Genomic DNA, 17170 nt, shown 5'->3' on the forward strand with positions numbered 1-17170 from the left:
CCCCGAGGCACCCCCACTGCTCCGGATGCCCCGTAGCTGCGCAGATCGCTGCGGGCCGGGGACGCACAGCGGATCCCCTCCTTTGCATGGGGAGCCAACGCAAACTTAGTGAGCGCCGGTACGGCCAGGCACGGGCCTGCTGCCTGCTCGTGGAGCTCATGTTCGAGTAGAGAGATGAGCATTATCAGCACGTACTAAAAAATTACCCAGGTGAAGGCCCAGAACATTGCCCTTACTAGCCCAGAGCCTCTGAGCCATACCGCTGACTGAAGAAATACTGTAATTCTCTTCGTGCGCCTTTCATAGTGTGACCAATTCTGAATGCATTTCTGAACAATGAAGTTTAGTTTGGGGCTGCTTTTGTTCTTTCGCCATTTTGAATTGATTGGATTTGTAAAACATCTGTCCATCCTTCCTCTATTTGAAGCGATATCCTCTTGCTGTTCATTTAGTGATTACCAAAATTACCGAGTGCGTCCTGAACAAACTCCGGCTCGCTCTCTCTTCCTTCTGGATATTACCATGAGCTTAAAACACTGTAATGCAGCCTCCTGCACTCCCGACCTACCTGCTACATTGTGTAATTTAATTCTCTGTGTGTTTTCACTTTAATATATACAGACATATTTAACAAAGCACACACCTCTAAACGACCGCCCGAGAAAAAGAACACAGGCAGCGATCCAGAAGCTTCTCTCGCGCTCCATCCCAGTGACTAAGCCCTTCCTCCTCCTCAAAGGTAAGTGGTAGCTTAATATGTATGGAAACATCTTCCATGATTTTTTTTTTGTTAGTTTTACTCCAGTGCATTCATTTTTTTAACTCTACCATTTAGTTTTGCCTGGTTTTGAACTTTATATAAGTAGAATCACACGAAATTATTTTTATGCCTGGCTTTTCTTGATCCACATTTGATGAGTTTCAGCTGTGCTATTGCATAGCTGTAACTAATTCATTTTCATCTTGGTATTTATGTGTTTATCATGTGGAATAAATAAATCCATTCTGTTGATTGAATTGGTCATGGTTGAAGCTATTATGACTAATGCTGCCATGTACATTCTTGTACATGTCTCGTGGTTCACATAAACATACATTTTTGTGTGATGTATATACTCATTGGTTAGTCCAAGGTAACTTTGATTTCTCCTACGTTACGTTCTCAAAGTTTCCCGGTTTTGTGTTAAAGTGTTAGGTTTGTGGTCCTTTCTTAAAATCCCCACCCAAGGTCATGCTTCTTGATTTTAGAGAGAGAGGCAGGGAGACAGAGAAACATTAATTGGCTGCCTCCTGCATGCACCCGGACCAGGGATCAAACCCACAACCTAGGTATGTTCCCCGACAGGAAATTGAACCCGCAAACTTTTGGTGTGCGGGATGATGCTCCAACCAACTGAATCCCCTGGCTAGGGCAGTTTATGATCCCTTTTGAGTTAATTTTTGTGAAAGTTTTAAAGTCAGTGTCGAGACTCACTTTTTGTATGTGGTTGTCCATTGTTCCAGATTCATATGTTGAAAAGGCTCCTTTTTCCATTGAATTGCCTTTATTCCTTTGTCAAAGATCAACTGATTATGTCTATGTGGATGTATTTCTGGGCTGTCTATTCTGTTCCATTGAATATTTGTCTTGAATCCCACACCGTCCTTATTACTGTAGCTTTATATTAAGTCTTGAAGTTGGGGGGTGTCAGCCCTCTGATTTTGTTCTTTGCCTTTAATATTGAGTTGGCTCTTCTGGGCTTTTTGCCTCTCCAGGTAAACTTTAGAATCAGTTTGTCAATATCCACTAAGTAACTTTTGGGATTACATTGAATCTATAGATCAAGTTTGGAAGAACTTGACATCTATGAGTTCTGTACAGAAAAAGTGCAGCCATTGTTAATATAATGAGAACGGTTTGCCTGACATCAATGTAGCCTGGCAGCCAAGGAGAGTGGACTGGAATGCACATGCTTGAACAAGGATGACTTGACTGTACTAGTCAGTGGGGGCAGTAGGTAAAATTGAATGAGCATGTATACTGTGTGGCTGTTGCATTCAAAATGACTGAGTAATGAATCAGCATCAAATTTTATGTCAAGCTTGAACATTCATTGGCAGAAACTATTTGGATGATTCAGAAGGCTGCAGCTATGGGCAACTAGATTGGCAGCTTCATCACAACAATGCACCCACTCATGCATCAAATCTTGTGCAGTTTTTTGGTGAAACATCAAATCACCCAGGTGACTCAGCCCCCCTACAGCCCAGATTTGGCACCCTGTGACTTCTGGCTTTTCCCAAAACTAAAATCACCTTTGAAAGAGAAGAGATTTCAGGCCATCAATGAGATACAGGAAAATATGACAGGGCAGCTGATGGTGATTGGGAGAACTGTGTGAGGTCCCAGGGTGCCTGCTTTTAAGGGGACTGAGGTGTCATCGTCCTGTGTACAATGTTTCTTGTATCTTTTTTGATAAGTGTCTCTATTTTTCACAGTACATGCATGGGTACTTTCTGGACAGACCTCATATTTTTTCTGTGCAAAACAAATCAAATTTACTGATCTTAAGTGCAAAAGTATAATTAAAAACAGGAAAAAAAGGAAAAGAAAATTAACAGAACCAAAAATGTCAGGGCAGTTATGAAGAGAACTTTGAAGGCTAATCTTTGAAACTAAAGGTCAAAAGTTTTTGTTGTTAACTGGCAAGAAATAAGTACTTTTCTGCCAAGTGTCCATATGAGCGCAAAGTTTCAAAACAAAATCCAAAACAGAAAAAACATCTGGTACTTACAATAAGGGGTATGAGAAACACAATGGTCGAATGTTTGTTATTAAAAGATTGTGCGATTTTATTTATTTGAACTACGTTAAATGCTCTTGGGAACTGGAGAAATACTTGTGAACAACGGTATCCAGTGTGCAGGCCACCACGCATGCCATCTATGGACAGGAATTTGGGATGTCAGAGCAGCAGCACATTCAAGCGGGACCAGGGCTTAGGTCTGACTGGGAAACGTAGTTTCCCTGAAGCCCAGTGGTCCCTTCCCAGTGGTGCCTGGGCTTGGGATACATGTTCACGATCCCACTGGAGGGCTGGGCCTGGCTCAGGAAGGCTGCGCCCCACATGAGGCCCCTTTCCCTGGTGACAGACCCCATCAGACAGGCCTCTGGGAACCTCCAGGACCCCTGGGTAGAGCCCAGGGCTGGATGAGGAGGTGGCAATGAGGCCTGCTTTGGGAAGCAGCTTCATGTCGGCCAAGGCAGAGATCACTTAGTGTTGAAGTGACTGAGGAAATGCACACTCGGTGTCTAAGAACTGACGACCTGATGACACCGAGTCTTCCTGTCCATAAACATGGAACCCCTCTCCATTTACGTAGTTCTTTGATTTCTTTCAGCAGTTTTGTTTCTTACCTCATATATAGCTGAAGTATTCTTGTTAGATGTATACTCAAGTTTTTCATTTTGGGGGGTGCTAATGTAAATGTTGTTTTTAATTTCAAATTCCACTTGTCCATTGCCAGTATATGGGAAAGGGACTGGTTTTTGCATATTAACCTTGAATCCTACAAACTTGCTATAATCACTTATCGGTTCCAGGAGTATTTTTTTGTCATTTCTTTTGGATTTTCTAGACAATCATGTCATCTGCAAGCAGACCATCCTTTTCTTGTCTTATTGCATTAGCTAGACTAATGTTAATGGTGTCACTTTTTACTTCAAATTTCAATTGTTCTTTTTGATATATAGAAAAACAACTGTTTTCTTGCTTGCCTGACTGGGGTTCCATCAATTTTATCTTTTCAAACAACTGGCTTTTGGTTTTGCTGATTTTTATTGTTTTCTTGTTTTCAATTTCAGTGATTTCTGCTCTAGTTTTTATTACAATTCCTTATTTTAGTAATAAACACAGGATAAAGTAATATGGAATTTAAAGTACATCTTAAAACATTTATTTTTATAATATCTGTTAATAAATTTGTAAGGAACAAAGAATGCTTTAGTCTACTTAATAGAGTTTGATCTTAAAGATGCTTTATATGATCTTAAACACATAAAGGTCTTATGTGTTTGATAAAAACACATAAATAATGAGCAAAATTATTAGTAATTTGTAGAAATGTACTTTATTTCATGCAAAGCTACATAATTTTCTATATTTTAACAGCAAATCAAACTTTTTAAAAAATGTATTACATCACAATAAGTTAAAATACTACAGAGCAATTGCAAGTCCATGAGTTTGTCAAAACCAAACTGAGGGAACATTATGTGCGGATAAGGCCAAAGATGCTAATGTACTTGTAGACAGCACTTCGCAGCTCCTTCCAAATACGTATTTGAAAATGTAGTAAAAATCTGCAGAGGAAAATAGTTACATCCACAACCCACTTATCAGATACACATATCAGGTAGCAATGGCTGATTAAAGATAAATTTGGCATCATGCACCACAATAAACATAATGAACATTTTGAAAAATTATGATCAGATACACATTAGAAAAAGACTTATCTTTTATTTCAACTAATCCACTGAATTAGATAATTAGCACATACTTTATTAATGCAACACAGAAGTTAGGCTTTTGTTATACTTTGCTTGGGTACTGATATATATAAAAAGATACTGAACAGATATAGGAATATTTCAGGTCCACACTGGACTACTGAACTTTAGAATATTGCCCTAAGGAAACAGGTTCTGGGCAGAATTTATCTGAGAAAGGTTTTTTTTGACTACTTAAAAGCAATACTACAATTAGTTACTTACAAAACATTTTATAAAAATTAAATACTAGGAAGTAACAACATCAATATCAGAACTCTTTTCAATGCTATAATTTATAAATATATATTAATTACAGTAATTTAAAAGACAGGTCCACATGTTCTCTACCTTCTAAAATGAAAAAAATTCTTCAAGCTTGTTTTCAAAATATGGACAAAAACAAATCCATTGGATTACTTTTAAAAAATAAATACACGGTCCCTCCCCCACAACTTTGCATACTAAGTAGGGAAGATGCTAGACAACTTTCTTTTGAGAAATATAGCACTAAGCGACTAGGTTGATAAGATTTATATGAATAGCATCAACTCAAAATGGTGTTGTATAGTCAGATTAATACATTTTGACTTTGCCCTACATGTCTGCCATAGTAAGCCACCCTTTCTATTTTTTTGCACTAAGTATAGTAAAATTTCTTTTTCCAAAAATAATTTGAGATCAAAATAACCACATAAGAGATTTTCAGAGGAAAAAAACCTAATTTTCCCCAGGGAGTATATTAAAAACAAGTGTCTTTTAGGATATCAATGAGGAGTGTGCCATTATTCTTGCTTTATTAACAAGCTTAAAATTACAAGGCTTCCATAAACCTCAGTGGACAGATCTTTTGAAAATGAGCATAAAATTTTAGGAAAATCAGGCTGAGTATGAAAGACATTACCGCTGAGGGCATGTTCCCACTGCAGTGGGATCGGGGACAGGGCAGGGCTAGTGCGGGCTCTGATGGGGGAGGTGGCACACAGGGCCGGTCCCCCAGGAACTGGGACATGGAGAACCACCGCCTGGTCTTCCAGGACTCTGAGCAGGAGAAAGTCAGTGAGTTGGAAAGAAGGACCCGCTACAGAGGGAACTCCGATTTTAGAAGGCCTCCTCGAACACTTACACTGTTCCAACCTCTCCTAATAAAAATTTCAACAATGTTATATTTATGAATTCCTCCTTCCTTAAAAAAAATCTCAAGGGTTGTTTCTTTTTTAAATCCTCACCTGAGGACATTTTTTTCATTCCTTTTAGAGAGGAAGGGAGAGAGAGAAAGGTCGATAGGAGATAAAAAGGTCAATTTGTTGCCTCCCATAAACACCTGGACCAGGGATTGAACCTGCAACCTAAGTATGTACCCTGCCCGGGAAGTGAACTTGCAACCTTTCGGTTACAGGATAACGCTCCAACCAACTGACCAAGCCAGGGCAGTCTCAAGATTTTTAACATTCTTTGTTGTTTTGTTTTCTAACAATCACTGCTTTTGGAAATCCATTTTTACGCTAGAACATTACACTGAGAATAATCCGTTTCACTGCAGTGGCCTCCTTCGCAATCTAAAGGACAACTCACAAGCGCACAGGCCACGCTGACTAACACAACCTGCTCCTCTACTTCGGGTGCAACACTGCCACGTCAGCAGCGGATCTGTAGTCGAAACTAGTTCCTTCCAGTGTACGGATAATCATCAAAACAACTGTGTACACAAACAACAGAATAATGGGGAAAATACAATAAAGATTAAATAAAAAAACAAACAACAGAAGAAAAATCTGCCAAGACTTGAAAAGTCATACTCTAAAGAGAGGCTTTGTAAAGGGAGGTGTAGCAGATTGAGAAAGGGAAGAGAAAGATACACCTCTAAGCCTACTTTCTTCTTACATTTAGAATTTAATCCAATCCAATCCAATCCACTTTGGAGATTCGAGTATGTTAAGATTTTTCAAGAACAGGGTTTGCCTCTTAGTGTCCATACATTCATCCTTGTGATTTTCAGGCATGGTCCATTCAAATCACAAATATAAAACACAACTCAACAGTGTGAATTATAATCACAGAGACTGTATTTTTTCCTTTAAAATGGTAACCAACATACCATCAAGAACATTCCCTAAATCTATTAAAGTTATAAAAAAGTGAGGTTTGCTATTGTACATAAAATGAAATTCCTCCATTAATATGCTAAAATATACTTAAGAAAACATACATTGCCTTTCCCATCTGCATTTAATTTCATTCGGGTGCATAAATGGCATAAATTTAAGAACTGATCATCTAATCAAAGAGTAGAGCCCAAAAATAAATCAGCTGGCAGCATTTCTTTTTGAAGTTTTGGATTGTCAAGTTCTCTGATCTGTTTTTTATAAATATAGAACCATTGGATGTTTCGATTTAGCTCTTGTGAAATGAGGGCCTCTTGTGTGATGAAATTATTCCAAAGCCCTTGTATTCATTTGGTAAGAGAATAAATTCTAATAATTAGGATTATACCTTATTTCTTATTTTAGTAATGATTTTTACAAAACGGCTCTATTGATGATAATGGATTTTTTAAAAAGATTTTATTTATTTATTTTTAGAGATGGGAAGGGAGGGAGAAAGAGAGGGAGAGAAACATCAATGTGTTGTTGCTTCTCATGTGCCCCCTACTGGAGACCTGGCCCGAAACCCAGGCATGTGCCCTGACTGGGAACCAAACCAGCAACCCTTTGGTTTGCAGGCTGGCACTCAATCCACTGAGCTACACCAGCCAGGGCAATAAAGGATTATTGATGGAGTAACAAAAACAATTTGCAACTTACAGGTGGTTCATGAAATCAGATTATGAATTATTACTTTCAGCAATGATTATTTTGAGTTACTGGCTTACTGAATAGCCTTACCTAACAATTATAGAAAAATAATATATGAAATTTAATCAGATAACTATTATTATGTAAGAAAGACATCAAAAGGTAATTGCCAGAAGTAACACTTCAAGGAATGTGTTTGCACGTAAAGTGTGTTAATTTAGTAGTGATGTTTTGCAGTAGATGTTAGTACATTTTAGTAAGCTTTCCAGGAAAGAAATCTTTTGTACTTACTGATTTTTACACAGGTGGCTTAATACATATTAACTTAGTTCCCTGGCAATAAACTCTTAGTCTTCAGTGATTAAATCACTACATTCTGAACTTAAATTTATCTAGCCAGGTAACTTTCCAAAATGATCGCATATAAAATCTGGCAAGATAAATTCTGCTTAAAAAGTTGAGTACTCGGGATCACTTAACCAAAATCATTTGGGAAGTAACGCAGAAATCGTAATCTACTGTTTGTGAAGTGTAACACTTCGATTATTATAATCATAAAAATCTAATACTAAAAGAAAGTAGTACATTCCCTTATACTTTCCTATCAATTTATCTTAGGGCATTATAAATTATAAAAGTAACTGAATAATTTCTTCTCTTTTTCTACCTCAGCTTCTACAACAGCATCTGAGTTTTATGAGAAAACCTGATAAGAAACATTTTACTTAAGGAAAATATTCCAAAGACTAAATAATAAAACAATACTACTTTCACAGGACTTTCGGTGAATTTCCCAAAAAGAGTTTTTGGTTTGGGGACTTGCAAGAGTCTGTATAGTGACGAGAATCTGGATCCCTTTGTGGGGTCCCACCCAACACCGTTGAGTACCGCTGGGCAAAACAGGACAGCTAACGACAGTTTGCTTGCTTTTTCAGCTCCGCCACGTAAACCTCAGCTCAGTGCCCTCACAGTAGCTCTGCGAGGTAGATCAGGAGGTGAATAGCGAGTTCCATCTTCATTTTGCAAATGAAGACATCGAGGCACTGAAAGGTTATGCGATTTGCCCAAGGTATTCAGAAGTCAATCACGAAATTACAGACAGCACTGGATCATCTCTGCTCCTGGCCTGCTGCCCACTAACCACACTTCACGACATAAGGCTGTGTGTGTGTGTGTGCGCGCATGTGACCTCAAATGGACACTCTGTGACCTTTGATTGACAGTAAAACCTATCCATTGATAATTATTTTAAAAGGGAGCTAATCTAAAAAAATCATAAAAATTGAAGAAAATTAGATAACGAGGATACACCACTCCTTTCAGTGTATGTCTGCATAGATCAGCGTCTTTAAACATCTACATGATGACGCTAAAGAGGAAAATAAAAATAAAAAATATGACTCAGGGAAAGATTATCTTCAAGAAACATATAATCACATTGTTAGAGTGACCGTGTACTTCGTCTTCAAACCGGAACACTCAGGAGTGAAAGCGAGCACTATAAAAACTACACAGGAGAGTAGGTTTTCAGCAGAGACTGTCGCAGGCAAGCTCGAGTACAGCCACCTCTGGGCGAGTCCAGAGCATGGATCTTCTGAGACTTGACAGCATTTCAGGGACATAAGGACTCTGCAAGCATGTTTTCCCTAACTGTATTCACTGTGTAATGTGATGATTTAAAATGTAACTCCTAACAACTCTGACTGAACACCAAGGTTAAAATAATAAGCACATTTAACCAACACATTATTACACACTTCCATTCCAACACACAGGCACCCCTCACTTTACTGTGCTGTGTGTCATCTTTCCCCACAGATGTTACTGTTTTTATAAATCGAAGGCAGCGCCCTCCACCAGCGAAGAGAGGATGGCTCGCTTTACTGTAAGACCCGCTTTACCGCTGTGGTTTGGGACCAAACCCACAGCATCTCCAAGGTATGCCTATAGTTTTCTGCTTTTTACAAACCACAGTTAAAGTGTTAGTATTAACAGAAAATGGATTCGCTTTTTACCTTTGAATAACCAGATGTTCTTTTTCAAAAAGCCTAAACAGGCACCTTAAAAATTAGAGAATTCTGTGAGAATCTTCGGTTATTAAAAAAAATAATCCTACTATTTACAATTAGTGTGTAGGATTCTCCCTAGATGGAATGATCAAAACAAATCAACACGCTCAATGATAAAGGTGGAATGAAAATCTTTACAAAGCAACACCAAGGGCATACAACAATTTCCAGTTACTACCAAAAAATGGAAGGACTACACGTCACCCAATCATAGCACACATGCTAAAGATACTAACACCACCAGCTGAAGTATAATCTTAATTGTACGTGCAAAAACCTCAGTAATAGACATACGGAGTTGAAAAAGAGCTTTCTACATTCAGTTATGTTTGTGAGTAAGCCTTGATTTAAGAAATGGGTTTTGTAAATATGGTCATTATTTGAGGTCTCCAATTTTGTGGGAAATAGAACATTAACATATTCTTCAAAAACAGCAAAAATGTAAATCAAAAGAGTTATGCAATGCCATTAAGTTTGACTCAGGGCTTCCTTGGAGCTCTGAATCAACTTTCTTGGAAAAGAAAATCTGAAACAACTGAATTACTTCATCTCAACATACAGTGATCTTTACCATGAATTCAATCCCTCCAACTGTAACTGTACTTCTAACACAGACCCTTCAGAAATGGCATGTAATAAATTCTGTTAGAAAAGATGCCACTAGTCAATGCAGAATGAACTATTATTACTAAGATGTGATTAATTTTCAGTGTCTTTCTTATCCTGACATTTCACGAGAATACAGTGTAAGTTCTAGGGTGTATAGATGTTCATAAAGACTGAAGTGATGTGTTGATTTTGGTTAGTTATTCCATAGATTCTTTCAGGTTTTAAACATCATCAAATATTCTGCTGCGAGACATCGAGAGGTATCGTCCACCAGGCTGATACCTGAAATGGATAAAGAAATGATCTGAGGCATAAAATAATAAAGGAAAAGAGAAAAATAAGAACGCATTTAAAAGGAAGTGGCTACATAATTCGTAAGCACTGCAACATCTCTCCAGCAGCTGGAAGGAGAAATTTCTTTTCCAAGGCTATTATCCCAAAGGGATTTACAGTCGTAAGTCAGCCAACAACTAACTGTTCAGAGCCTGGAACACACGTATGACTGGGTGAGAGCTGTGCGAGAAAAGGGGTGCGGAGGTGTAAAACACAGAACAGAACTTACGAGATTCGACAACCACTGTTGACTGTTGAATATAAATAGAATATTTTTTTGCTATTTATAGGCAATGGTATAGCAACTATCTTCATGCACACCACATTTGCTTTTATTTAATAATTTCCACATAGCATTGAGGCTAAAGGCACAGACTCTAGCCAGAGTCCTGGGGTTTGAATACCTGACTTTGCTGTTTACAAGCTATGTGACTCTGGATAGGTTACTGAGCCTCTCTGGATTCAAATCCAACTGCATTTACAACCATAAAATATAGTATCATTGTAAAAGCAATGAGAATAGTGTCTGACACCCAGTCATAGCTAGGTGGCTATTGCTAAACATGATAAATTTTATAAATGAGATTGTCAGAAATAGGCATTGTTAATTTAAGACTCCTACTATCACATTCAATTCTTGCTTATTTATAATGCCACTAGTAGTTTTCCATTAAGATTTCAATTACCACCCCGGATACTATCATTTTAAAAACAGAAACACATTAGGAGGTATAAAAAGGTATCAAAGGCTGCTTAATGTGCTTTTTATTAGTAGTACAGATGGACATTTTCCTTATATTTGTTTACCTTGTCAAGTCAGTGTCATTCAAATGTCAGAGGAATGCTGGGGACACGATGACAGAGCTGGGACCTACCTTCCTGATTCAGGTTCAGGAGGATCATCGGTAAATGCTTCTGCATTAAAATCCAAGGGTTCTGCATCCTGTAGGAGTTCTATTCGGTCCCTTTCGGTCCTATTATTAGCCCTGGTATATTTGGATGCTGCTGCAATAAAAGAAAAACAAGTGTTTACTTCTCTGTTTTCTTTATGGGTCACAGTCTATGAACCCAAAGGAAAGTCAAGGTTTAAAGGATCTGAGTTTTGACTGTGACAATATTGAGAAAAGATAACCACATGGTTCCTTACAATCAGATTCAAATGGTAAGTAGTATGATAGAAAAGAACAAGGAAAAGTTCTCCCTGTAGCTAGTCTAAGCTCAGAAGCAGCTGCAGGGCAAAGACTGAATTACTGTGAATTGGAGTTAATATTTAACTATGGTCTCAGAACAGTAAAATTATTCATAATCAAATCACATTTCAGTGGGTGTTACAGTGAACTCAGGGACTGCTACATCTCATTTCTTGGCTAAGATTTTCTTTAAGGTTTACTCAAGTTTAGCTCTTTAAGAAAAGACTGAATGTTTTTCCCAATACACAAGAGTTTAGGGCATCAATGTCCAAAAGAAATAAAATGCAAGCTTCATGTTTACTTTTGATTATTCCAGTAGCTACATTAAAGAAGTAAAAAGAGAGAGATGAAATTAATTTTAATGCTCAAAAGCCACATGTGACTAACGGTTACCATCATCCTGGTCAGCACAGACCTAGAGCACTAACCCCCCTTTTCCTATGTGGATGCGATTTTCTTCCCAATCTAAATTTTCAGTGTTGTTTGGAGTGTCCAGTGGCTTCAAAATAACTGTGACAGACTGCTCTCAGAAAACTCAGGGCAAACCCATCCTGGTATACCCTGGACTCTCCCCTTCATCTTGTCTCTCATTCGCTCAGCAATACGGGCTGTCCGCCCCGTGCCGGTGCCCTCTAACTCGTCGTTCCGAGGCTTTGGGTTCTCTTTCCCATTCTCCCGAACTCCCAGATCCTTCTACTCTGTGAACTCCTATGCCATGGTAAGCAAGCTTCCAGATCTTTCTGTAAAATCCTCCCTCTGTTTCCTAGCTTTATCTAAACTTCAGCTCCCTCCTCTCAGTTCTTCCCGCAGTGTCATTCAAGTCCACCCTTTCCTCTTCATCTCCAGGGTCACTGCTCACTCCAGGCCCTCTTCACTTCTTGACAACAGTACCAAGACAGACGGCAAACCGGTTTCTGGGTCTCGCTTCCCTAAAAATCATGATTTACGCTGCTGTCAAAATCTTTCTAGATCAAAATTCGGAGTATGCTTCCTTCCAGGGTGAGATCTTATCTTTGGGATATATTCCAAACTCCTGAGCACAGTAATATTTGTGTCCAAACTACCTCTGTAGCCTCCCCTCTTTTCAGGCTCCTCCCAGGGCGTCCAACCTTTTGGTGTCTCTGGGCCACACATTAAATACACAAACACTAATGAATACTGACGAGCAAAAAAAAAGGTTTTAAGTAAGTTTGCAGTGTTGCCTTTTGGGCCACATTCATAGCCATCCTGGGCTGCATGCGGCCCACAGGCCATGGGCTAGACACTCCCGCTTTAGGCTCTAATCAGAGAAAAACTTGCATTTCCCCAAAAGTTCTCAGCTGTCACTCACTATTTCTTCTGCCGAAAACACCTTCACCTGGAGAAGTACTATTCTTCATCACAAAAATCCTTCCCAGTAAAGAACTTGTTCCATCCCCGAGCGGAGTTCCCTCAGCGTCAGCTGTGTGTCACTACGTCTCCTCCGAAGACAGCGCCTCTGCCTCCCGCTCAGTGCTGGTTCTGTGCAGAACCAGGCTTCCTGCCACCTTTCCAGGGCAGAGGACAGGGGTTAAGGAGGCTTCTCAACCCACTGGCAAATGTCTCCTCCCTGGTGTCAGTTCCTCACTGAATTATGAGCACCTCAAGGATGGAAATTTATGTTCTCTGTATCCCTGTATACCTGGGAAAGTCCCCGACACATATGGATCAGTCACTAAATTATTATAAAAATGAATTTAGGCTTAAATCCACTATACACAAGTAAAGAAAAACATCTAGGTAGACAACAGAAATAATCAGTACCTGCCTACAACATGCCTGGGGTAAGTGCTATTATTTAGGGTAGCACAATTACAACTCTTCACCTACATTCCTGATATCTCCTTCTGCTACCAGAATGTATCCTTGAGTTTCCCTCCTTCTGATACACTAAGAGACGAAAGGGAAAGTCACTGCAGAGCCCCATTTCTGAATGGGCGTCCTAGTCCTCAGTCTCTATGCAAGCACGCATAAGGAAAAATTACTCAGACAATAAACTACTTACATCGGTTCGTACTGACATCTGAAAAATCTGACTCTTTTGAATCAATATGAACATTTCTGTTTCTAGTGGAATCTTCTCTATTATGCCCATAACGTTCTTTCCATTCCTAGGAAAGAAACACAGATGAATATACAACCAAAGAACTCACAGACCGAAAATAATTCATCAGTGTCATAGACTATATATGTATAGAGTAATAATAATTCCTTTTCATCAGAAATTCATTAGATAATCAGTGTAACTAGCACAGTGCCTTTAAAAATCGTAGGTCGCCCTGACTGGTGTGGCTCAGTGGACTGAGCGCCAGCCTGCGAACTTAAAGGTCACCAGTTCAATCCCCAGCCAGGGCCCCAGTTGGGGATATTCCAGAGGCAATCAATGTTTCTCTCACACATCAATGTTTCTCTTCTTCCCTTTCTCCCTTCCTTGCCCTCTCTCTAAAAATAAATAAAAATAAAATCTTTTAAAAAAGAATATCAGAGATTCTAATATTACAGAAAAATCATAGGTCAGTAATTTTTTTTATCTTTACATGATTTTAATAGTTTCCAAACTTAACTTTTACAAATGAAGACATTTATAGACATACTTGCTAGCTATGATTATTTTGTCATTCAATTCTTTTATCTAAAATGTCAAAACAATATCACAATTACAATAAACTTACTTTGGCGATGTAGAAGTTATGAGAACACATAATTAATGAGATGTTGACAAAATTTCCTTCTACCCAAGTTAACCACAAATTTAGAGACCTCTAAAGTCATTTTTTAAAAAGATTTTATTTATTTTATTATTTTTTAGAGACGGGGAAGGGAGGGAGAAAGAGAGGGAGAGAAACAACAATGTGTGGTTGCCCCTCATGTCCCGCCCGCCGGGGACCTGGCCTACAACCCAGGCACATGCCCTGACTGGGAATCGAACTGGCAACCTTTTGGTTCGCAGGCCCACGCTCAACCCACTGAGCCACACCAGCTAGGGCTCTAAAGTCACTTTTGATAGCAAAATTAGTCTACAAAGATGATTAGATAATGACTCACATGGCATTGCGTGTAGCCTTCACTTCACTAAACCCATAGCAACTAGGATCCTACTCATTAAATTCTTAGGGTTGGTCACTGAGAGGAACATGGTGAGAGGTCATCTAATTCAACCTCCCACGCAGTGCAGGGCTGGACTCCAAAGCAGCCGCACCAGATGCGTTTTGGCTCTATTACTCGATGGCAAGGAAGCGGCCACGCACGACCCCCCTGCAACTGTGGTAAACCAAGGCCGTCTTCACAGAGGAGAACTCCATCTCCAGGAACTCCCACCCTCGGGTTCTAGTTATGGCTCTGAAGTGAAGGACAAGTCTCCTCTTACACGACGCGCTCTGTAACCCAGGCAGACGAGCCTCACGGCTCCTGAGCCTCCACTTCTCGAGTACAGAACCGCCTCGGTGCTCAAAGTGTGTGGTAGCTGTGACTAGTGTTTCTCATTTTTTGCCTCTTCACTCTCTAGCAGGAGGTTAGTTTACCTCAGCAAACGGAAGAGTGAAAAATATTAAAGAGGAGTAATGGTAATGCCATATTATAAAAAAAGTATAATTTTAAAGCAGTCAAAATTACTTTAATGTAAGTAAGACTGATGAATTGAGTCATTCGCTTAGTACTTACTTACTGAGCACCCACCTCACTCAAGACACTGCTGGACGCTGGGCAGGAACTGATTGCTAATGACTTTAAAACGTGTCTGACAGCATACCTGGACGTATGGGCAAAACCAGTCAAGCTGCCTTCTTTACAAATAGATCATGTCTTTCCCAACCAGTCTCTGGTCTTTAGCCAGTTATTCTGAATCAGTGAAATTCTTAGATATTTCACATTAATCTTTAGGTTACAGCAATTTAATAAGTACTGTACTTACTCTTCTTCGATTTTCACCTTCTTCTTGCCTTTGCCTTTTTCTCTTCTCTAGAGACAGAAAAGTGGTCTCAACTTTGGTATAACATGGTTTAGTTAGATGCAGAGTAACTACAGGAAAGTATCAGACTGTGACCAATTTCCTTTAAATTACTACAAAGTCAAAGGTGTTAGTTTATCGCTGGAAAGGACCTCAGACACCACCTAACTGCTCAGTGAGTACCTCCTCCCTCTTGCTGGCGATGGCCCTTGGGCTCTGTCTAGGTCCAGTGAGGAAAAAGTTCTTTTTCACGGTGACTTGAAATCTGTTTCTCCGTAGCTTCCCTTTTCTTTATGTTCTATCACCTAAATGAAGTTCAGGTTCTTTCTGCATAAGTGTCTTTCTCCTTCCTCTCTTCTGGCTGTATACCTAGTGGTTTTTTCCTCCGTAAGATGTGCTTTACAGACTCATAATTCTGGTCTCTAAATAGCTTCTGACTTACCTTGAAACCCTTACCAAGGACTGGACATGATGCTCCAGATGAGCTCTAATTAGTGCAGAAAGCAGGAGAACAGTTATCTGAACTAGACACCACCTTCCTATGAGAGCACGTGAAGGCCACACTGACTTCTGTTAGAGCCTCCACAAATCCTGGCTTACATTTAAGTAATGATCCTGTAAAAGCCCCAGGCCCAACTAGGGAGGGCATCTAAGAATCAGTGTCCCCCAACTCAAACTTTGTTTTTCTTTTTCCCTGTCCCACCATCACCTGAACATCAGGGGATTTGCTACATTCAGTTTTGAAATTAGATTCTGGTAAGTGCCATGCACCCTCACAGGTTGTTAACGACCACTCATCACATTCTGAAAACCAGCCTTGGCTTCAATTGATTCCCTGTGCAGCATTAAACCGGTCTTTTCTAAATTAGTGAGTTCTATAGCTGTATTGAACCTGGCGTACCTGCCTCAAAGTGAATGTAAAAATGACTCCAACACAATACAAGGGCATTATTTAGCTGCAGACATGCTAAAAAATTTCTGCTGCAGAATTTCTTAAAGACAGATGAAACAATCATTTATGTTTTCAAATTATTTTTGCTATGAAGGCTTTATGTAGGTTTTTAGCTAAAATATTAATTTCTTAAGATAAATTAAATATTACAAATTACACAAATATTAATTTTGTATTTTGAGTCATTGCACTTGCCCTCCATTTATTTGAAAAGACAAATCTTACCTCGCCTGATTAATTCTTTTCCTTCATCAACTAAGTCTGACGTCATATCATTATCTCCCATGAACTGCTGGAAACCAAGTAGATTCAAACAACGAGTTCCCAAACTAATAAAGTAGATTTCCAAAAGAAAAAAAAGCATTATTCCACATTGTAAACATGCAGACAAACCGTTTTTAGTGCTGTCACCCTCAAAGAAGCCTATGTTTTATTTTTAGCTACCACAGGAAGTTAACAGAGTTACATCTGTCTCTAAGAAGTACTTACTTCCCTTTCTAAGAAGCTTATTTACCTGCCCAGGGCTGCATGGACTAGGGTACGCGACACATGCAGATTTCTTAAGGAAACAAACTAAGTCAGGCCACGAGCATACCTTTAGAAAATTATTATACTAGGATGCTAAGCCATAGCTATAATACAAAAGCAATTTATTCTTTTCTTATATCCACACAGCAATTTTAATACTGCTAATTCTGTGATTTTAAGTATTCCCTTACCGTCTTCA

General features: G+C 39.2%; 1 protein-coding gene and 1 long non-coding RNA gene across 3 annotated transcripts in view; one reads left to right on the forward strand and one right to left on the reverse strand.

Moving 5' to 3' along the window:
* The first annotated feature begins 72 nt into the window (after nt 1–72).
* On the forward strand, nt 73–9276 carry LOC128779568 (uncharacterized). The gene is made up of 3 exons (XR_008425618.2): nt 73–210; nt 622–739; nt 9145–9276. It is a non-coding gene; the product is annotated as an uncharacterized lncRNA (long non-coding RNA).
* The window catches only part of LMBRD2 (LMBR1 domain containing 2), a 44102-nt gene continuing 31023 nt past the window's right edge, over nt 4092–17170 (reverse strand). The window contains exons 14-18 of one of the 2 annotated variants that reach the window (XM_024578429.4): nt 16669–16772; nt 15456–15502; nt 13551–13656; nt 11213–11339; nt 4092–10286 (exon numbers count right to left, since the gene is read on the reverse strand). In XM_024578429.4, the coding sequence (XP_024434197.2) occupies nt 10226–10286; nt 11213–11339; nt 13551–13656; nt 15456–15502; nt 16669–16772 (445 nt within the window). In that variant the 3' untranslated portion in view covers nt 4092–10225. Of the gene's footprint in view, nt 10287–11212; nt 11343–13550; nt 13657–15455; nt 15503–16668; nt 16773–17170 lie in introns of both variants that reach the window. The other variant, XM_024578428.4, reaches the window with a different exon arrangement.

Source organism: Desmodus rotundus, chromosome 1 (genome assembly GCF_022682495.2).
Source record: "Desmodus rotundus isolate HL8 chromosome 1, HLdesRot8A.1, whole genome shotgun sequence".
NCBI classification, from domain to species: domain Eukaryota; kingdom Metazoa; phylum Chordata; class Mammalia; order Chiroptera; family Phyllostomidae; genus Desmodus; species Desmodus rotundus.